General features: G+C 35.0%; 2 protein-coding genes and 1 long non-coding RNA gene across 3 annotated transcripts; 1 reads left to right on the forward strand and 2 right to left on the reverse strand.

The window, feature by feature from the left end:
- Positions 1–1,339: 1,339 nt before the first annotated feature.
- LOC6642449 (protein dissatisfaction) lies at positions 1,340–12,627 on the reverse strand. Its single transcript, XM_047010487.1, has 4 exons — positions 12,624–12,627; positions 3,344–4,332; positions 2,882–3,259; positions 1,340–1,822 (listed from the first exon to the last, which is right to left on the reverse strand). Exons 1-4 carry the CDS (start codon positions 12,625–12,627, stop codon positions 1,340–1,342), a joined length of 1,854 nt encoding a protein of 617 aa, XP_046866443.1.
- A 674-nt stretch (positions 12,628–13,301) lies between these two features.
- LOC124460287 lies at positions 13,302–13,847 on the forward strand. The gene is made up of 2 exons (XR_006954210.1): positions 13,302–13,361; positions 13,424–13,847. It is a non-coding gene; the product is annotated as an uncharacterized LOC124460287 (long non-coding RNA).
- Positions 13,848–17,238: 3,391 nt separating this feature from the next.
- Positions 17,239–17,709, reverse strand: LOC124460166 (protein dissatisfaction-like; the record flags this gene model as incomplete). Its single annotated transcript, XM_047010488.1, has 2 exons — positions 17,239–17,538; positions 17,610–17,709. Coding segments are annotated over 2 exons (270 nt in total), but the record flags the coding sequence as incomplete, so codon positions are not given.
- Positions 17,710–22,684: the final 4,975 nt, after the last annotated feature.

Below are 22,684 nucleotides of genomic sequence, written 5' to 3' on the forward strand. Positions count from 1 at the left end.
GCAACGTTTGAGAAGTTTAGGATATCAGGTTGATACTGAAGTCCTTGACCGAAATTTGTAAATATCCTTTCAAATTTTTGCTTATGTGTTTTGAATTCTGTGATTTCTATATAGGTAAAGATATGTGTTGTAGATTAAAAATCTCTTATATCTTGTTTGAAAAGTAAGCATATCTCTGATCTTCTGGATTTATACCAGATTCAAAATAAAATCTTTTCTTGAACATAATATGTTGAAATCAAAGAGATTCAGGACTGTTTTTGATTCCTAATCGACCTAATTTCGAATGGAATAGAAACATTTTTAAAGTAATACACTATCTGAACAACAATCGATTCAATTGTGAGTAGGCATATTTTTTGGAAACATATAAAAGAGCAGACATTAATTTCGTTTATAGGAATTCAAAACAAGAACAGAACTATATATCTTTTTAAATATTTCTTGATATATTACATTCTTTAGTATAATTAATTCTCAGATCTATAAAATTGTAAGCTTTTACTTATATTTTGGGTTCAAAACATTATTCTAACCACAGTAAAAACAATCAATAAGATCCTTTTAAAAGACTGTATTCCCATTATGAAAGTCAAGTTACTTTTAGATAGAGTATTTCCTAAAGCCAAAACGTGAAAAAGGTAAAAAACCATTTCATCAAATAAACGCTTTTTGGCAAGGAATCATTTCCAGCCAACATGGGGACATGCATACATACATCAAGGTAGCAGCATGATGATGGATGTTGGAATTGGTAACAAAGGGAATGAGGGGGAAATGGTCGGTAGGTAGGTAAGGGCCAGGTTGAAATAATATGAAACAATTTCTAGAGAAGCGACGACAAAACGTCGAATGAAAGATAAATAAAGTGCATGACAGAGGCCACCAAACCAAAAAGAGAGAACCGACAGTGGAATAAAGAAATAAAATGTTAGAAATAAAAATAAAAAGCAAAAAGCGAGAAAAAAAAACGAATAAAAACTGTAAAAGAAAGCTCGCGAAAGCGTTGGAGCTATAAATCAACGTTCAGAGCACCAGCTACAGGCGGCAAACATGGGGGCGTGGTCTATTACATGGATGTTCCTCCTCCTTCCCATCCTGCTCCTGTTCCTGTGAACTGTCGCAGCTGCAGTTGCCAGAGTCGAGTTAGCAATTTTTTACACAATTTTTGTGCTTTTTTTTTTGTTTCATTTTTGGTTTTTTTGTGTTGTTTTCTTTCCCTTTTTTTTTACGAGTACAAATATTTTTGCAAGTGACAAAAATTGTTGCCGCTTAAATGCTACAAAATCGATTTTGATTACATTTCCAATGTTAGGTGCCGCCCACTGGGAGCTAGTTACTATTTGTCCACCTGGGCAGGTTCCATGGTGTACATATCGCGCAACAGCCGAGCAATGGGCACATTTCCAATGGTCTCCTTGAAGAACAGAGCTTCAATTGTGGAAGCTCGTATGGTGCGCAGTGAGGGCAATAGCAGGAGCAGACGTCCGAAACGGGTGGCCTGGCGAGGATAACGCAGTCGCACATGATCGGAGAGTATGCATTGCGCCTGATCCTGTAGCATTTCCACGGGCTGGACATCACAAAGACCCGCAGTCTCGGGCGCGAACAGAGCAATGGCCTTCATGCAGCCCACCTCACTGCCATCTGGAGTGATCTGACGAAAGCGGCAAAGAATCTCCTGTATGGTCTTCATCTCCGTCTGCGTGGCCTCATCCTGCAGAACACGTTCTTTGATTAGCGGAGATTCCAGTATGGGCGTTAGATCCAAGGGAATTGTCCATTGCGCCAGATTGAGCAGAAAGAGTTCTTTCCAGGATTCCTGAAAGAAAGAGAAGTAGATTTGATTGGTTAATAACGGTTGATTGAACCAACAATGTTATAATATTAGAATTTTGCAAAAGATTCGAAAACTTCAGTCATGATAGACTAAACAAGGCCTTTTCTATTTCAGGTACAACTTCGTTTAAATAATAAATAAAACAGGCTGACATTTATGAGATAATTTTCATGAGTTTTTCCCACTTTTCTCTAGAGAACACTTTTAAAATCGTTTAAAATGTTAAAAACATACTTTTGGGTGCATATTTTGCAGATCCCAGAACCCAAGGTTCAACAAAATGTGGACGTGATTGGCAAGAGAGACTAAAAATCAGGTTTCTGTATTTTGCCTTAAATAATAAATAATACTTATTGACGTATTCTATATTGGAAATGATAGAAAGTTATTTGAAAGGCTTAAAAGAGTAACTACCAAATTTCAAAAAATATTCCATATTACATTCTCAATTACAAATATTCAATCAATTTTCGTTCAATATTGTCATGACTCATTTAAATTCATTTCCGATTTCAGAATTACGATGCTCTGATCAAATAATTTCAATTCAATTAATGCACCGATTCAATTAATTCAGCGACTTTGTATCTATTTTAGAATTGTTCCTTAATATTTAATTTTTGTTTTTCTTATTTTATTTCTTTCAGCGCTTTTTTATGATGATTTAGTAACAGAGCTCTAACCTTGTCATTAAATAACTTGTTAAAATTAAATAAAACATAATTTAAATGTTAAAGTTAGTAAATTTAAAAGTACTATTTTAGGTTTTTAATTTCATCAATGAAATTAGCACCCCAAAACAAAAGAACTAAAAATAAATCTAAAACTAAAAATAAATCTAAAACTAAAAATAATTCTAAAATCAATAAAACAAAATTGAGAGTTCGAATTACTTTGCAATAAAAATTCGAAAACAAAAGATTTACATAATATATTCGTGAAAATTAAAATAAACCTTAATTAATCTAAGAAATAAAACAAAGTTGAGAATAAAGTTCAAATTATTTTAATTTAGAATTAAGCTCTAATATTAAATATTACCTGCAATAACAAATGTTGATCGTTCTTGGAGAGCGTCTGAAATGGCATTAGACACTTGACCCAACGCACGGCCATGAAGAGGAGACGGGCCGTTGTCTCCTGCAGCATTTCCCAGGACAGGAGCCTTGTGTCTACCAGCTGCTGGGGCAAAGCCGGCGGAAAGAGGAGAGTGTTATGCTGCACCTGATATTGGATGAGTTCCTGACACTTATCCGGACTGAGCAGCAGCTCGAGGAAACCGTTCGAGGAGGAGGCAGAGTGGCATGAACTGGTTGCTGTTGGTCGAGTGGTGGCACTTGGCGGCGGTGCTAATTGTGGTGGGGGCGGTGTGGGTGTTGTTGGTGTGGGGGAGTCCGAGTGATAGCTTAGCTGCTTATTCTCATGCAAATGTATGTGGTTGTTGTTGTTGTTGTTATTATTATTATTGTTGTTGTTATTGTTCTGATTATTGTTATTGTTGACCTGAATGCTGTGCATCAAGAGAGAGGCATGACTTGGTGGCGTTGTGGCCGATTCCCGCATCGTCTGATGGGTCAGCGGATGCGGTGACGTTGACGATGGAGCCAAACTCTGGGAATCTGTCAACGTGGGAGCTGGTGAGATGCTGCCCGCACTTAGAGGTGGTGAGGCAGATGGCGATGGTGTTTCTGTCTCCACATTCACACGAGGACTCTCACTACCCAAGCTGAGTTGATCTTCTTGTCGTTGCATATCGCCACCGCCGCCTCCACTCCGAGATCCAATGCTCGATATGGACTGTATGGAATTACTCGGCGATGGTGAGGAATAGTTATTAGTTGTAGTAGATGGTCCATATGGATTCCCAGACGTATGGCTAACCACTGCAGCCACCGCCGTGGCCGTAATTCCTGGCAGCTTGCTGGCCGCCTCTGCTATGAGATTATGATGCAGCAGATGTGAGGGAAATGTTAGAGATGAACCCGGTGCCCCTGCTCCAACACCGGCTGTGGCTACTGCCGTTGAGTTGGTACCATTTTGTAGGGTGCTGTGCGGCGCCAGCGTATGTCCATGGCTTGGATGATGGAACGCATGACCAGGCCCGCCTGGCTGTTGCGTTGTCTGGGTCGGTGGATGTGGATGATTGGGTGGATGCACTGCAGCAGCAGCGGCTGCAGCAGCAAAACCGCCCGAAGTCGGATGTGTGGATATATGTTGTGTGTAATTGAAAGAGGCCGACACATTGGTCACCAGCGACACGGGCAAATGCCCGGCATGGGCATGATGATGATGCAGTCCGGCTGCTGCTGCCGCCGCCGCAGCTGCATGATGGGCAGCCGCCGCATGGGCATGGGCATGGTGATGATGATGATGATGGTGATGGGCATGAGCTGCATGATGAGCCGCTGCCGCAGCGGCTGCCGCATGATGATGATGATGATGCAATTGGGGATGCAATTTCGGTTTCCGAGGACCACGCTCGTGCTGCACAGCTGAGAATGAGATAAGAAATAGAAATTTGGAAGTTTAGACCGATACGTGTTTGGAATTTCCATAAATGCTTATTTTAATACGTTCTATTGAATGGCAATTAAGTTTTAAGTTAAGTATATCAATAGATCTCCCCGGTTTCCATTGCAGGATAGAACCAACATCCTTAAAAAGATTTCTTTTGTTTGATATGAATTGACTTAAGTAGTTTTAGCTTTTTCTGTTTTGTGGCAACATATTTAGAGTTAACCATTTTTCAATCGTTCTTTAATAGTTTTGAATTCTGCCTAGTTTGGAATTGTAGATTGCATTATCTAAAGCCCAACATAGAGATGTAATATAGTGGTAATCGGGGAAACTTGCTCCGAAAAGTATGCAATAAGGGCTCCAAGAATTCGATTGCATAATTTTAGGAACAACTCTTCCTGATTACTCCTTGTACTATAAACAATGTCTATAGATTTATCCTATCTTTTCTATTTTTGTTACAAAGTGCAAAATTTGCGATTTCATATTGCATACTTTTACGGGCAGACTTCGCCCATTTCTTGTCTTCAGATTTGCTACCTTTAATTAGCTATAATGAGGAAAAGAAGTATCTCCCATCATAGGAAAATTTGAAGAATGAATTTGATTTCAATGGAGAATTAAAAGAAGATTTGAATGTTATCTCTTTCTTTCCGATATTATTTCTGTTCAGAAATGTATGAATTGTATTTAGAATACTTATTCTATTTTTGTTCATTTGAATATTTAATAAATTCTTTAAGAAACGTCACAAGAAGTAACTAAAATGGCCTCAAGTCATTTGGCGGATTCTTTAAGTACATCCAACACGACTTTTGCATTTTCCATCATCATCATCATAACTTTTCAGTTGGTAAATGATTTTCTCATATTTTTCTACTCTCTGCTCTGCTCTTTGGCCAACTTTTGCCAGTAGATGGAACAAACAAAATGGCGTCGCCTCAAAAGTTACAAACGAAGGATGTAGATGGAAAAAGTGAAAAGAAATTTTAATTTTTTTTTGTTTTATTTTTGTGCTTATGCCCGCTAATTTTTTGCCTTTTTCACACGTTTCTTTGTTTGCCAAAAGATGAGGAACAGAAAAAAACCAAATAGAAAGGACGAGCGTAGGATGAAAGCCGCGTGCAAAGGGTTAAGATGGGTGTCCTTTTTTTCTTTTCTGCTTTTTTTTCCTCTCAACTTTCTCGTGTCGAACCACAATTTTTTTTTCTTTCTTTTTTTGACACTCAAGTTGGTTAAAACCCGCAGCATAAAAATTTGATGAGTTTGGCATTTTCTTTAATTGAAATTTGTGATCTTTTGAAAGCTTTGAGACTGCAACAAACTTTTTAGCGCCTGTCGCATAGTTTTAAGTGAACTGAGCCAGGACCAACCCACCCAAGAAGCCTTCAAGTGGCTGCAGTCATTTATGAAGGGGGATAGAGAAGGGTAAGGGGGAGACGAATTTCACATATATGCGATTAGCTGACGGATTAAAATGTCACCCCTTTGCTGTGTCACATCATGCAAAAGATGCTTAGCTACCTACATAGATACATTTAATTACAAACAAATAAAAGTCATGACAGCCACGCACACACTCACCCACTCACACACACACACATGTGAAAGGACATTGGCATTGCCCACTTTCATTCAGGTTGAAGTTCAACTTCTTTCTTCCATATGCAACAGTTCACACGACCAAAAAGCGGAACATTACGTATATGACTATTCTATATATCTTTTGCATCTTCTTTGTATCTCATTCTTATTTTAATAATCGGTTTATTAGCTATTGTATGTACATCTTTTGTGTCCCAAAAAGCTATTTGTTATTTATTTTCCCCAAGCAAATAGATAAGTCTAACCCACACACACAGAAACATTTTACATACTTCAAAGCCTTCAGAAGAAAGTTCAAAAAGTAAGTGAGGATAAAAAACAAGATATTCGAAAAAGAAAGCCAGTGAAAAGTATCTTTTGAAATTAACTTTTATTTATTTAACTACTTAAAAGCAGATTAACGCAATTACACACTTGAACTGATTTCATGCAAAATAGGCAAAAGACACTGAAAAAGGACCTATCACATAATAATGGAGAGATAGAGAGGGAGAAAGAGAGAGAGAGACATAGAGAGGAAGCAAATAGATGACTGTAAACAGCAAAATCAGCAAGAAATCGGAAATGAAGGAAAACAAACAAAAAGTGACTCAAATGTGTGGGCGCTTCCAAATGGTGACAGCCAAAATATCAAAAAGGAAAAATTCACTTGATTTCTGGTAAAATATATTATACATAAACGCACAAAGTTGTATGTTCTATTTATAGATTAATTTATAAGCAAAATAAACTGTCAGAAACTATTAACCAAAAGGAAATTGAAGTCAGCTTGGCAGGTCCAACGTTTATAGACCCATTTAGTTAAGTAAATGTGAAGCGAATGAGTCCAAAACTTATCTGGATCACAAAAATTAATATACTAACCTAAAAAACCCAAGAAAAAGCTTCAACTAAATTGGAATATCATTTTATTTACTTCTGCAACTTTATAAAATCAAAATTTAGGCTTAGGAAATATATATTTGAGATTTAGATCTTGTAGGTATTTTTCGAAACTTTTGTTATTTTAATTAAACTCAGGTTTACATTGATTATTTGTGCCTGAAACGAGGTTCAAGACGTTTTAGAATGCTTTAGAAAATCAATTAGAAACATTTACCCATCCAGAAAATGGATAAAACTGGAAGAAAATATTAATATAACTTAAATGTTTCAATGTATTTATGTAGAGTATAAGTATATTTGGCTATTTTTGAAATTGATATGCCGGCTCAATGTCCAGATTAGACCAACTGAAGCATTAAATTCACTCTATGCAATTGTTTAATTGTAAAATAACATTTTTTGTTAAGCATTTAAGTTAAACAGTAGCACACTCAGGAGACAATTGGTAGAATCACCAAAAATTATTTTTACAAAACTTTCATCAATTTTGTGGAAGATTTCCCAAAGTGTTTCCTGTTTTTAATACTTTATACTTCAAATTATAAAGTAAGTTATACAAATTCAATTTACGGCCAAATAAATCATCATTTCTTCAAGCCCTAATGTAGTCATTTCTTAGCCTTGGACTTCTATGTTTTGAATATGTTTGCAATTATGTTCCTTAAGTTAGTAATTGCCTAAAATGCAAAGAGAGGAAAATGGATAGAAACTCAAAAAATCGACATCAACATTTAAATTTAAAAAAATCTTAAATTTTGCTATTCTAAAATAATTGCCTTTTAATATTATTTCTCTTGAAATTCCTTCCAAAGTGGAAGACTTAAGTTTGACTCCAATAGTTCTAGCTAGTAATGGAAAAGTTTAATTCAAACTTGAAAATATCACTTTAGACGACACAAAGGAATATCATATGCAATCAGCACTTGACTTATAGACAATTTAGCAACTGGAAAACCATTTGCGCGATTTCCTGCCACCGTATCACTTCATTCTTATCTCCCCTGCGGGCTGCCACCCTCTTCATTCACTCGAACACCTGCAAAGTATCTCAGCAACTCTGTATAAAATGTGTAACAAAAAGTTACGCCCAGCGGGCAGGAAAAAAAAGACAAGGGAAAACCCTGGAAAAAAATTACAATCTACAAATCTAATTAGCAACTCATTACGCAGCTTCACTAGCTTCCGTTTCCACCTTTGGAAAAAGGGCAACCACAATTGGTAGATGGCCCAAAAGAAGTAGAAGAAACATATTGACCGATTTGCTGAAGCTAATCAATTAATTAGGGTAGAATGGAGTAGGTGGTTGGTAGCAAGGAAACAAAAACAATTATGTCAAAATGTATGTAGAGGAAAGGAAAAAAAAACCCAGGAAAAAGAAAATGTCAGAATGCCAGAATGGGCAGAAATGCGGTAGAAAAATTAATGATAAGTGGCAGCAGGAACGAGATGAAGAGACAGCGCTTTAGCGAATGCTGGACATCTGCTCAGGTTCCCAGAATTTGGGACACGACTTAACGACCGAAGTCGAAGCACGCGAAAATCCCAATGAATGATCATCATCACGATGAAGTGGGTGGATGGTTGCCAGAAATCGAAATAAACAAATCGGCCAACGTTACGAGTGCCAAGGACTCATCATAATAAGGACACATTCCATATGCAGGGACCTCATCATTTTCTGTTTATAATTCCTCAGAATTTTGTTGTTTAATGTTTGGCAGGCAAATGAAAAGTAAATAAGGCAATTGTTTGCCAATATTAACCAAAGGCATCGAAAAAAAGAAAGAATATAAACCGTGAAATTAGAAAAACACTTGAAGTGATTCGATTCGCTTACAGATAATGTGAGGGGTGTTTCCTCGATTCAAACTGAGGGTTGGAGGGCTTTTCAGTTGGTACTGAAGTGTCTGAGGGACACTAATAGTGGCATTATGGTCATTGTTTATATCAATTCAGCTGCAATAAAGTAGTCAAATTTATCAATGGTTGAGCATTATGTAAGTGTCTATCTGAGAATAAAGAAAACCCTCAATGGGGAGTTTCAATTAGTACTTATAATTTTGGTGGAAAATTTTGATTGGATTTACATATATACATATGTATATATATACTGCTCTTTGTATTTCTCTTGATTTTACTACAATAGATATTACTAATAATATTCCATGTTAATATAATTAAAAAATATACAACACTAAAGAGGATATAGGCAAGAATTAACAGGATTAGATATATTCAGCATTATAAAAAACATTCCTTGACATTAAACACTTTCATTCATTTATTTTTTCTTAAGTGATTGTAATGAAATTTTAATACTGAATCAGAAAACTGCATTCCATACGTTAGATAGATTACAATTATTAGATATACAATTAATCTAAGGTGCGCAAAATAAGTAAGCGGGACAAAGACTTACATAACTTATTCTAGATTATCTTTCATGATTCGTTTGTTTTCTTACCAATGTTTTTAAAATTCAGTGAAACACTAGTTAACGGGGCGTTCGACTAACTAATATTTCGCATAAGGACCAATACAAAAAGGTGAAAACCTTAATTGCATGTATAATTTCTGTCCCTGTTTAAAAACAAACCAGGGGAAACCCCGAATACTCAATAAAAAGCTGTCCATTGTGACCGTTTAGGCACTTTATGATATAATTTCGCATGTAATTTAGCTGCAAAATTTGTGGTTTCACTTAACAAACGTTTCACATAGCAAACAAGATATTGGAACCAATAGTGATTGTTAACCGAGGGTATATTGTAACAAAAATTGAAAAACTTTGTGTGTTCCTTTACATGAATTTTTTGAATTTAATTGTTTACATCTTTGCCATATTTCAGACACTCTAAACATAACGTCAGATAACTAACTAATATTTGAGCTAAAAACAGTGATTAGTTTAAGTAACTGACTAACTAACTGACCCCAGCTGTAAGCCCCTGTGAAATATCATATTAATTGTAGAAATCCAAGGTTGCTAAAGGTAGTTTTATTATATTTTACTACATATTCAAAATACCGCTGGGTATCAAAATGAATCTGTGTAGTTATACATATATTTAAATTGTTTTGAAATTCATATTTTAGTTTTAAATATGTTTGTCCTTTGGAAAATAAGTAAATCCGCGTAATTACTTATGCATATGTTTTATATGCAAAACATTATTTATGTAAATTATATCTTTAACTTTTGTTGAGCTTATTTTCATAATTTCATAACTTTAAATCAAACTATATGCTGACTATAGGTTAATGCAAATTTCAGTTCCTAGACATGCTCCGCCTTCCTCCACATGCTCCAAGTACCCCACACATTCAGGCCAAAGGCTTTTATGCCTGCTGACTCTTTGTCGAGTGAGTGAGTGATTTTTAATCCGCTTTTAATGTTGACACTGACACTTTTGCCACACACACCCACACCCGCACACACACACACACACACACCTATAGTCACAGGGAACACCATACCATGACATGTGCAAGCCAGGCGCATTTACATGTCGCACAGTCTCTGGTAAAAGTGTATGCACATATCGTAGTAGGCTATAATGTCAATTAAGTAAAACATGTCATGTGTGCGTGTGTGTGTGTGTGCCTATGTATGTATTGGCTATCTCTGTCTGCCTATATGAGTCTCTCTGTGTGAGTGTGTGTGTGGGCGTGTCTCTCTGGCTGGCTTTTTGTGCCCTGCAGTCATGTGTAAATGAAATTGCGTATACGTAGGCAAGGCATGAGAGCAGAATTGCAAATAAATATATGTATGTACGTTCTAGTAGATATGTTGGTATGTATATAAAATATACAAATATTACATATATACATGGCAAAAAATATATATGTATGTATGTATATACAGACACAATGAACAAAAATCAATACGTTAAAATGTGGTCATGAAATTAGCTGTGACTGCCTTTTGCGCCAGCGCCAAAAAGTCGACTATAGTAACGAAACTGAATGTTAACCATAAAACCCAGACAGACGGCAAGAGTACAGAAGCAGCAGCTAGGAGCAGCAACCTGACAGTCTGTTGACAAAAGGGCTTAACTGGCCCCAAAACGTACAGAAACAATATCATCCTTGGGTATATGGCAAAGACAATTTCCATTTAAATTTACACTTGACTAAGTTTTTGCCACAGCACAACAAAACATCCTAGATGAAGATGAAGAAGAAGGAGCAGAACTCTTATCTCATTTTCTTATTTTGTTGTTTTTGTGGCATCTTGCAGCATCTTGTTCTATACGTACATATGTATCTAACTATCCTTTTGCCATACTTATAGGCTATCCCTTTTGGTTTCTGGCTTCTCGTTAAGCATTTTGTTTGCTAATAGCTTGTAAACTTTTCGATTTGCAAAAAGCGTTAAAGTTAAAGTACAAAATCGAGTCAAGCCAACAGAAAATGAAATGTTTTCTATGCATATAAAGGATTAGGCTCTAGTTATTGACCTTATTTATATAGTGAAATTTATTGGATTTTCAGTTAGTTAGTCAGTAGGTCTATTTAGGGATATGAAATAGAAGAAACTCCTTCACTTAAGAGCCTTCAATAATTCTCCATAGCACTATGGTCTGGATGTCGATTTTTTTGGCATAAACTACAGTTTGAATGCTAGAGAGTTGAATTTTTGCAAGCATGCTGGAAATACTAAAAGAAAATTTCAATTTTTTTTTTTTTTGGAATTGCACCATGGCTTTACCGCGATTTGTCGAAAACTATAAAATTTGACCCGATTGCATACTTTCAGGCTGCATTTTTAAATATTCGGAACTGTTTTGACCAATTAATAATTATAAACATGCACAAAATAGACAGTTTAAAATTTTTTTCGTATTCCAGATGGTTATGGTTGACTTTACTGTAGATCCATTCTGATACAAATTTTATTTCTCGATTGTTGCTGCACCAAATATCGATGAGTTCTTTATAATAAAATTCGAACTTGCCTGAATATTATAAAATTAATGGAAAAGGGGGAAAAACGGGGCGAAGGCATTAGTTTGCGATCAAAGACGACATATATAGGTACCAACTTGTGTCATTACTTTTTGTCAGCAGGTGTCAGCTCGTTAGTTCTATTCCACGAAACACAGAGAACGCAAAACAATTTTCTAAAAAAATACACATTTATTGGACATTACACAACACTTAAATCGTAAGACCACACATAAAATAAATATTTTCCATATTTTAAACTATTTTTATGTGCAAAATTCCACAAATGGTGGCACTTTAAACTTTAGGTTTTTTTTTCACTTTCCAAATGTCGATTACGCACAAAGCACATGTCTGACTTTGAGACCCTGTTACGAACCCAGGGATGCTATTAAAAAATTTTTTTTTTATGGATATTTTGTGCTCAAGGTATCTACTTTCATAATCAATTACCAAAACCGCCGAATCTTTTCATGAAAATTTGGACTTTATGCCAAAAAAATCGACATCCAGACCATAGTGCATAGGAAGAAACTTTGTGTCATATTGCATACCTTTAGGGGGCAACTATGCTTCTTTTACATACTTGGATCAGTCCCAATTAAGAACTTCAGATAAATATACTAAAAATACAAAAATATGTCTCCCGAGTTGTAATTTTTTTAATGTATAAAATCCCAAATTCATTTTATATTTATTTGTTTTTCTTTTTTTGTATCCACTTGTAATGTCTCCATGGGTTAGGACCATTTAGAAAAGCCTCTGTAAGACGAATTTCTTATTGCCATCATAAGCATCATTAGACATCACTTTTCAGCTCATCACGCACCCATTTTTGTCCCTTCCCCCCCAACTTAGAAAAAAAAAGAAGACATCCCAAAGTTTTTTTCTCCCCCTTAGAAGAATTCAAGGAAGAGCAAAAAGAAAACCGACACAAATCACTCAAAATGAGAAATCCGCTTAAAATGCCGCGTAAATATTTGTAAAGAAAAAGTAAGAAAAAAAAAATAAAAGATGCGTGATGATGCTGATGATGATGCTCCTCTGTTCCTTGTCACTTTCCTGCTGGGTTCTAGTCTCGTTTTGGGGTTTGAGTATATACAAATGCAAATACCATTAAATGTGACAAGTGGCAACATAATTTGTTAGGGAAGCTTTTTTTTTGTGCGTCGCTTTTACTTTTTTTTTTGTATTTGTGTGTTCATTTTGAATATCCTCTAAGGATATTAGCATACAAAGTGGCCAACATTTATATTGGAGGGCACACTGAAGAGAGCGAGAGAGAGACGCTTGGCGGGTGGCACCACAAAAATGGGAACGACAGCGCAATGGAAATGTGCAGAGTTTGTCATATTTTCCCATAATAACTTATTTGTCAGTTCTAAAGTGCTCAACGAATGGGATTGGTCATCTCAATGGCTGGCATTTTGGCTGGCATTGCGAGGGGTTTTCCTTGTGGGTGGTGGCAAATAAATAGATTTGATTTATGATTTCAGCTTTTCATCGTCTTAGCTGAGAGCAATGCCACACTCTATCTTTGTAACAAGATTCATCTTCATCTTGGAAGGTAAGAAACTAAAATAGTTTTTTTGCGGATTTTATTAAATTTTTAGAAGCATTGGCATTTAGGATTAACAATTGAAGTATTGACAAATGTCAAACGGTTCTACAAAACGGAAACTGATCTACGTAGGACTGGAACAGGATTCAGTGTTTTGTCAAAATTGTCTGTTATATTTACGTCCAGAATTAATTTTTAATCCACAAGACATATCAAAACTTTTTTATGTGTTTCAAACAGATATGTAAGAACATCTTTGACTGCTTACTACATATTTTAGGGGACGAAATTCCCTTAAATCACTTAAATCTCTAAAATCGCCACTGAATTTACAAATCCTTCTTCAACTGGTAAGAATTTTCCTACTGAAACAGCGTCAATCTGACTGTATTAAAACTGGAAACTGGAACGCAGGACTATAATTAAAAAGGTCGGACTATAACAGCAATTTTTTAACCTTGCTATATTGCAATAAACTAGACTGTAAATGGTTTTGTCTTTGACTGTTTTACTGTTTGGGCAGTAAAATAATATAATTCCTAAGTAAGCATACATAATAGATGTATGTATATTTCTAACTATTTAAATTTTAGATTAAAAATAACAAATCAAGTAAGTAAAGTATTTTGCAAACCACACAGACATCTGACTAGCACTCAACTTTTAAGAATTCATTAATCAAAGAATAGTTTTCATAATATATCATTTTTGAACAATGTTCTTAGAAAGTTTTGAATCCTATATATGATTTTATATGAATCTATGTATCTTTATACTTTACTTTATATGAAACATATCTTTCTGTCGATGGACATTTCTTACATATTAATAATGGCTGCAATTTGGAAAATCAATCACAAAATAAGATTGGGAAAATTGGACTTATGGTATTTCCAAGCGATATAGCTTTAAAGTTAATTGAATATTGACAGTATATTATTCTTAGCCTACTTTAAGGAAGTTTTAAATAACGAATTGGCAATTTAGTTCAAATATCTGCCTTAGAAAAGGTAATGTTTAGTTTTTTGATAGTCTTTTTAATGATCCATAAAAAACCTATACTACTTAGTTGCAAAAATTTAAAATGACGCGTTATTTTTTAAAGCATTCCTAACTCCTAACAAGAGCCAAATTAAATTTGATTATTTTAGAGAAGAGAAGTTTTATAGAAAAAGAGAAAATAGTATTTCTTAAAGAATACGAAGAAAAACTAAATTTTCGTGTTTAGTTATTTACAGTGATATTCTACATTTGGTTGATTTAACTTAAGAAATAAATTAACAAAAATTTGAATACACATGTCGGATAAGGATTACGAATAACTAACTTGAGTAAAGGTAAATGTTTAATGCCCAAAAGGGACATTATAGAGATAGTTTTGTCTTTCTAAATTTAATTTAAATGCATTTTGCCGTTTTTATTGATATTGTCTTGGACCTGTGGTCAACAGTTTTCAATGTGTACTGTCGCCCAACTGCTTGGAATAGAAAGAAGCGTTTCAATTAACTTTATTGGCACTTTTGGCAACGTCGAAAAATCATACAAAGCAAACAGAAGAAACTAAACATAAAGAAGACAGACCAACTATAAAATGGCTAACCACAGGCAAGCCCCAGTTTAATCCTCAAACCCCATTGAACAACTTTACTACTCTTATGTTTCGACCAACCCCAAAACAAACCCCACACACTCCCTCTAACATGGCCGACCCCCCTTCTACCCACCTCAAAAAAGAAGAAAAAAAAAGGAATTGCTACACAAACGTGCCTTGAACGATTTTTGTGGCTTTTTTGCTTTTTGCTCTAAACAACAAAAGCATTTTGTCTGGGCTTACTCTATGTAGAAGCGTGACAGGAGGCAAGGCGGGAGGGAGCAAAGTGTGAGTTGTTCTGTTTGGTGTCGTTTATATATGTGTGTTTACTGTTTATTTACGGCAACCAGTCAAGAAAAACCCAAAAAAGGCAGCTAACATGCTGCTTTTGTAGCGCCAAACTAAGAAAATTCACAAAGAGAACACAATGGGAATAGAAGAACATGGACATGTTGTGGTATTTGTAAGTTTTGAAGACATTGTAAATGCTCTTTTACACACTTGCGATAAATTTCTTGGAGCATTTAGTAAGAAAAGTAAATAAATACAAAAGACCCAATTTTGAGGATTATTTTATATAGATTGACTTTTTGTTAAATGCTTTAAACTAGCTGATCAATTAGCATCCATGACAAAAAGCTAAAAGAAGACACCTTGACAGTATTTTCGAAGATTAAGAACCGATCTTGGTCTTTTTGTGGTCCTTCCTATGGAATTCTACAATCTTAGTGCTGATTAATGATATTAATGGCGTAAAACAATATTAATTTTCTTTATAAGATCTTAATCGTAATTAAGACTCATCTGAAGTCTTTTTACATCCTAATCCACTCTTTAGTTCTATTTCGTATTATAAGTCTCAACTTTTTATGCTCAGCTCTTTGGTGGTAAAAAGGGATACCTTGTTAGATGGGATGATATTTTATCTATCCAAGCCAATACAATGATTAAAATTGTATCTGCGATTTTCAAGATATATCTAAATATTTACATGAATCTCTAAGGTCATTTTTTGCCTATTTAGAAAATCCAAACGCAAAAAAACGATGCTGATAACTTTTCTGCAATATCTTTATCTTTCCAAGATCCATTTCGTTTTAAATTTATCATGTTTGTTTTAAGTTAGTAAGTGTGATACACCCAAAAATCTGCAAAATTTTAAACGATTTTTGTGAAAAACAAAGATACATATGACGGTATTCAATTTATCAAATAGCATTTTTGATTTGGATTCAGCCTACCAAAATTCATTACAAAAGTTAAATATGATCTTTGCCTCTGAGTTTAGAGATGATGTGCAATGGTTAGAATAAACTTTATTATAAGTATGTACACAAAAGCAAAAACTCAGTTTCTAATTTTTGAAATATTTAAAATTTCGAAAACTTTTAGTTGGTAAATAATGATATTAGGCTAGTTCTTTTCTTTCCACTCTGAATCAAAAGTCGATTTAGATGTTTGACATCTGAGTTTTTGGACTTTCCAGATGGCCTCATCATCCGTTGATTGTCAATACATTTTAGTCGCATTTTCAGCGCATGGGATAATGCATGTAATCCGCTATTAAGTGCACATTGTCAATCGTCCCTGCCACCGTGACCGCCATCGTCCCCTCGTTTCCAGCCCGTCTCTCTGTCCCCACTACACAAAAAAGGCAAAGTTTTGCGTGTGAGAAAATCTGCAACAATTCTCACGCTGTTTGTTATCCCCTTGATGAGGATGAGGATGTGGATGAGTATACTGCTGATGCTTAGGCTTCTGTAGTTGCTTTTGTTGCCGTGTCCTGGACAGCTCGACTGTGCAGTGAACCCATCTCAATGCGTATTGGCCGTGGAATTGCTTTTCCTGCCAATGCCAAACGTTGTCGGTTGTTATGTGTTTTTATGCTACATTTAATGTTGGCTTAAGAGCTTTAAAGCTAGCATTGTTGTTGCCATTGTCAGTTAAGTTGAGGGTGAACTTTCAATTGGTCATGTTACCCATTCTATCAAATGCAAGAAAAAAGACGCAATAGTAGTATGTTTTTCCAATGGAAATCATATAATGCTACTAAATATCACTAGCCCTTCTTTAACTCCAACAAATTAAAACGTTTTTCTATTAAATATTTATATAAAAATCAGCTCCTAACACTTAAACTGGCTTTTACTCCTTTGACTATGGCCTCAGGCATAGAATTCCAAGAGTTCGCATAATTTATAATCAGCTTAATGACAACTTCTTCGACAAACACTCGAAATGTTTTCCTCAATTTTCATTCCTAGTCTCCTTGAAAATTCAACTGGGCTGGAGATGGAGATTTTTGCGGCTGCTAAAACAGCCCGCGGCATTTTGGTTTTTGAGTTTAATGTAATTTATGCCCAAGCTAGAGTTAATTTCCTGCATAATTAAGTGTATTTTGGGTGGAAGACTTGTTAAACTTTCACTTACCATCCTTATTCATGGCCGATTGAAAGCACTTGGCCAGGCGACAGGCACGACATTGATTGCGATGAGTCTTATCCACGGGACAGCGACCCTTCAGATCACCCGTCGCCTTGCAGGTGTATATACGATTACGATGAATGCTCCGTTTAAAGAAACCTGAGCAACCTTTTATTTGGAAAAATATTATTACATGTTGTTTGGGTTTAATTAACAGAGATTTTTTGAGAGAGACTTACCATCACAACTGTAAATGCCATAATGTTTGCCGGAACTACGATCGCCGCATACCTTGCACGGAATGTCCAAGAGACGATCGCCCGCTGTATGAGTAAATGGAAATTATTTGTATGAAATTCATTTATTTAAAAAGAATTAACTTGATTATTGCTCTAGGGCTTACTTAAATATTTTAATAAAGGTCTTTAAAACGGAAGATTAAAATATAATTTTTATCTATGGTCAGGATTTTAAGACATTTTTTATTTTCATATTTAAATAATGATTTTTTCAAAATAAAAACTAGTTTATTTATTTTTTGTATCTAAACAAGGACGATCCAAGTTCAAGTCTCAGGCTAGTGTTATTTCTTAACTCTAAAACATTGATCCAAAAAATATAGAAATTATAATACTAAACAATGTGAAAAAATTATGATCACTATTACTTTTATATTTGAGATTCTAAAGAAGTTTCCCAGGACTCAATATGATTTCAGTTTGAATTATTTTTAAAAGGAACTAATCATTACTAAAATATTTAAAACACCATTTAAAACCCATTTATAGAAAACTTGTTTCGGGTCAAAATAGACAAAGTTGATAATGTCGCTAACAAAATGGTCCATAATTATTATAGATAGTCTAAAATAGTCAATAATTAACTATAGATAGTCTATAATAGTTCATAAGTGATTATAGATTCTCCAAAAGTTCATATCGTTTGAAATTTGTAATTTAAAATTTTGTAGATTATTCTCCATTCGAATCGTTTAGGACTTAATGGTGTCCTTTCTGATAATATAAGTGGTAGAAATTGTATTAGATTTAGTAATTACTTACTGATCTTTGTCAAAGAATGTTTAATGACAATCTACTCTTCATAAACGTCAATCAAAAATAAGTAGCGAAAATTAAATAATAAGAATTTCAAGTAGATAAATACATAGTATTTATAAGTATGTAGAAGAGAGACTGCACGAATACAATAAAACTTTCTTTGTACCAAGCATTTATTTTTGATAACTACTATTTATTGAATTGGTGAGTCTAAAAGTTGGTTAAGTTAAGCAAATTTCTTTTGTTTTGCTAAGTTCTAAGGTTAATAAGATCTAATAAATGACCCTGTTTTTTTAAAAAAGTGAAAGATCATTCCTTAAAAAGCTTTCAAAAAGTAAAGTGTTGGGCTAATTTTAACCCGGTACTCTCAAAATTCCATTAAATACGATTAGATACTAGATGTTATATGGTAATTTTAATTTTAGGATTATTTAATCTAACTTTGTGCCTTTACTTCACTCCTCTCTGTACTCCAGGTCCTTTTGCTTTTTGGCACATTGTGCCTATTTAACTTTTATAAAACACTAAGCTCATGGCCTCAAAGCATCGAGTGCTAAAGCAAATACAAAGCGTCACGCACAAAAGGTGCTGCATACTTTCAGGCTCTACTGCCGCATTTATTTGGTGTGCATGTGTGTGTGTGTGTCGCGGATTAGCAAGTGAAAATTGCACATGCGAAGCCCTTTTTCCTGGGTGGCACGCTTCACAAATTAAGTTCAACACTCGGCACTTGTCAAAATAAAACGCTTTGCTCTCGTTCCCCCCCCCCCTTTCTACTTCATCTCGTCTCCTGTTTTTTTCGTCCTGTGACATTTGACATATTGTGTGTTGTATTGTTGTTGGCTTGGTTTCGGTTACGGTTACGGCTACCGCTTGGGTTTTTCCGGTTCTGGGGTTTGGCTTGGTAGACGCGTGTTGCCAATTTTCACACCCTGTGCGCATCGGGCAATTGTCCGCACCATGTTTAACACCTCTCGAGTGGCTGTGCGTGCCCGTCCCTTAGGGTTGCAGACCAAATAACCCTGCCGCTCGTCCCTCGCCCGCTCGACCCACGCGTTTTGAACCTTTGCGCTTTTTTTTTTTCTACCCCACTTTGTTAAACCAAGGGAATCTCTTGTTTTCTTTTTTAAAATTTTTATTGTTGATTTTAAATATTTTTTGTTGATTTATGCCATCATCACATTTATATTTTTTATTTTTGTTAGTTTATCGAGTTATATAAACTTTTTCATGCATAAGAACTTATTGTGTGTGTGTGTGCGTGTATGTGTGTGGTGGGGGTGGATGGTGCTGGGGTTATATCTATTATTTCATCACACATATTCAATATGCTTTTTGACTGGTATGGAAATCTCGGACAGGACATGTTTTGATAGGCTAAAAAGGTTCATTGGCAGTATGAGAAAACGTGAGATTTTTACATTTCGCTCGTGAGAGAATTTTCAAATGGGTTAGTTACGGAAATCAAAGTTACTTAAGTGAGTGGGTGCGCCATGAATGGGAAAATCCATTTAAGCTACAGGAATATTTTCTCCCTGTGGAGAGGGACAGTTTTGACGCACATGATGATTGTGACCCAATAAAGCAACCTTTTTCTAAAATTAGGTAGGATTTGGTATAGAGCTCTGGTAGGTGTAACAAATTGTTGTCGTTATTGATCTTTAAATCTGATAAATTAACTAAAACTCTAGTAGAAAATGTATAAAATGTTATTAGGTCAAGCTTGACTTAAAATGATCTCTTAACAAATGCGATAATATTATTATTAGAAAAGATTTTAAAAGCTCTTAAACTTCCAATCCATGAACCAAAGAGTAAATTAATAGCCTTTTATATTTCTGTACGATGGTCTTTACGGAAAAGTCTATCAAATTAAAAATTAAATAAGAAAAATTTACATATTTTAATAAAAGTGCAAATTTTTTAAATAGGTAAAGAAAAAAAAATAATAATCCCTCATATAAGTGTATTCTATGCATGTAGCTTAGAGGCCAAGTTTTCTATTTCAGAAAACAGAATATCGTTATTCTTTGAAAAATTAAATTTGTTGGTATCGTAACATAAGTAGTCTGGAAGCCAAGAGAGATATTTAATCCCCTATTACACGGAGTAAGTTGGGGAGCAAGAGAACGAGTGAGAAGATCGTCGGAGACCTTTGACCGAAAAATCAAATATTGCGTATTTGCCTGAATTTAAATTTAAGAAAACTTATCCTTCGAGATAGTAGTCTCATAAAACAAATCCTTGGCCAGTTTTATTCAAGTGACATATTCATTTTATTTATTTTTCAGGTTTGGAGATTCCAAACATAAAAGTAGATCATAATATGGGTTCCCCTGACTTCAACCTGATCAAGGTACCTTCCAGTTATTCTTTATATTCAAGAAGATATGCTTGCGATTTCTCCGTTTTAAAAGGATTTATAGCCTTAGAAATAATTTTGTATTACCTATTCTTTTTCAAGGAATAAATATATAACAAATTTGTTTAAAATATTATTAGCATTTATAAAAGTTCACACTTTTCTTGTTTTTGAAGATTTGCACGTTTCTAATATTAAAAACTCATTTTAAAAATTTCGTAAGGATAGTCTATGAATAGGTTCTCGATAAATTGATGTATGGATGTTTCCGCATGTCAAGACAATTCATTTATCCCAAAAATATTCCCGATTTTTTTAAAAACGACATCGTTGCCAAGTGATAGGATGATGTAAGGCTTTAGTTTATGTTAATCTTTAGGAATGCCAAAAATCAAATGTTTTCACTAACTAGTGAACTGGTAATGCTCAGAAGCTCTCCTGTTTAAAATATTTCTATGTCAGCTTTAGAAATGTACTCTTGTGTTTTGCTGACAGTTTTGAATTTTATCAATTAGGCACTGGACTTAAAACAAAACCAATTTGCTTTTGATTTGTATTTTCCCCAAAATATTTTAAAATCCGTCGGAAATCCTCTAACATTTGTTCTTACATGTTACATTACATTGAATCCTTTTTTACTGTCTCCAGTTTTATCTGTGTATTGAAAGTAACTTTTATTAAATTTTACATCAATTGCATTTCTTCAAAGTCCTTTTGAGTAGACATAGTGACAAAATTCTGGTCATATTAATATATAAAGACTTGTCAGCTCGAAACCAACCACATGCTAAACAGAAGCTTTTGACTATTGTAAGTCTGGCGAAATGGTAAAAATTCATTGTCAAATTCACTCGTCTGGTTTAAAGTCAAGTAATTTTTGGCATGTAAAGTCAATCAACATTTCACTCAAGAGCCAATGCCAAAAATTAAACTAATTTACTAGTACACAACTAAATTTTAATCATCTACCAATACCGTCGGCACTTAAACCGTTGGAAATTTGAAAATTTACCTGTTCCCATTTTCCGTTGATGGAAATATTTGAACCCTAAAGTATCCAGTTTGCCTAAGTTTATGCTTAACAGAATTTCACTTAAATTTTTCTTAGCTTTTTGTTAGATATTTTTTGTAATATGCAATAAATATAAATTTCACACACAATTTTGTTCACTTTTATCCAATATATATATATACATATGCTATATATTGTATATGAATTAGTATTAGTAGATTTTTGTTTGGTTGATTTTGCCGACGCGACTAGCAAATGCTGAAGGACGCTGGTTAAGCGAATGCGGATCGCTTTGGCTGACGGACCAACTGTGAATGAATGCAAAGGCTGACAGAGCCAGCAGCGAACAGACCGCCAATTACGAAAGTGAAGCTGCCAAGGAGAGGTCCTTTTTTGCAGTCAATTTGACAGGAGGGCAGGAGGACAAAGCCAAAGGCAGCACAAGCATCACAAGCAGAGCCAGAAAGAAGCAACCACCCACGACCAACGACCCAACCACCCACTCAAACGGACTCACTTCACTTCACTTTACCCACGCACGCCGAATGCAAAGCCACAAACGGGAAAAAGGCGAAAAGGAAAAATCCGAAATAGTAAAAACGAAGGACACCCAGAGGAAAAAGCAAGAGAAGAGGCAAGCGGAGGAGGAGGAGGGCCAAAAAAAAACCCAAATGAAAGTCGAAAATTTACGAAAAGCTACAAAATGTTACATTTCATCCCTTGCGAGCCATGTACCAACCATCCCACCCTGCCATCTCTTTACTCATCCCAAGGACTATTTCGGTGTTGGAGGTGGTTGTCCTTAGTCCAGGGACCAGGCGCATCGAGCAACCAACCGGAAAACGCCCTTTTTTCTATGTCCTGGCCTGATGCGATTACAGC

This window comes from Drosophila willistoni (genome assembly GCF_018902025.1).
Source record: "Drosophila willistoni isolate 14030-0811.24 chromosome 2R unlocalized genomic scaffold, UCI_dwil_1.1 Seg167, whole genome shotgun sequence".
In the NCBI taxonomy this organism is placed as follows: Eukaryota; Metazoa; Arthropoda; class Insecta; order Diptera; family Drosophilidae; genus Drosophila; species Drosophila willistoni.

What these genes read in the sequence shown, in the direction of transcription:
- LOC6642449 (XM_047010487.1), bottom strand. An exon ending in TCTTGATGCACAGCATTCAG is followed by an intron (nt 3,260 to 3,343) that starts GTCAACAATAAC and finishes CATTTGCATGAG; the next exon opens with AATAAGCAGCTAAGCTATCA. An exon ending in ATCAACATTTGTTATTGCAG is followed by an intron (nt 1,823 to 2,881) that starts GTAATATTTAAT and finishes TCTTTCTTTCAG; the next exon opens with GAATCCTGGAAAGAACTCTT.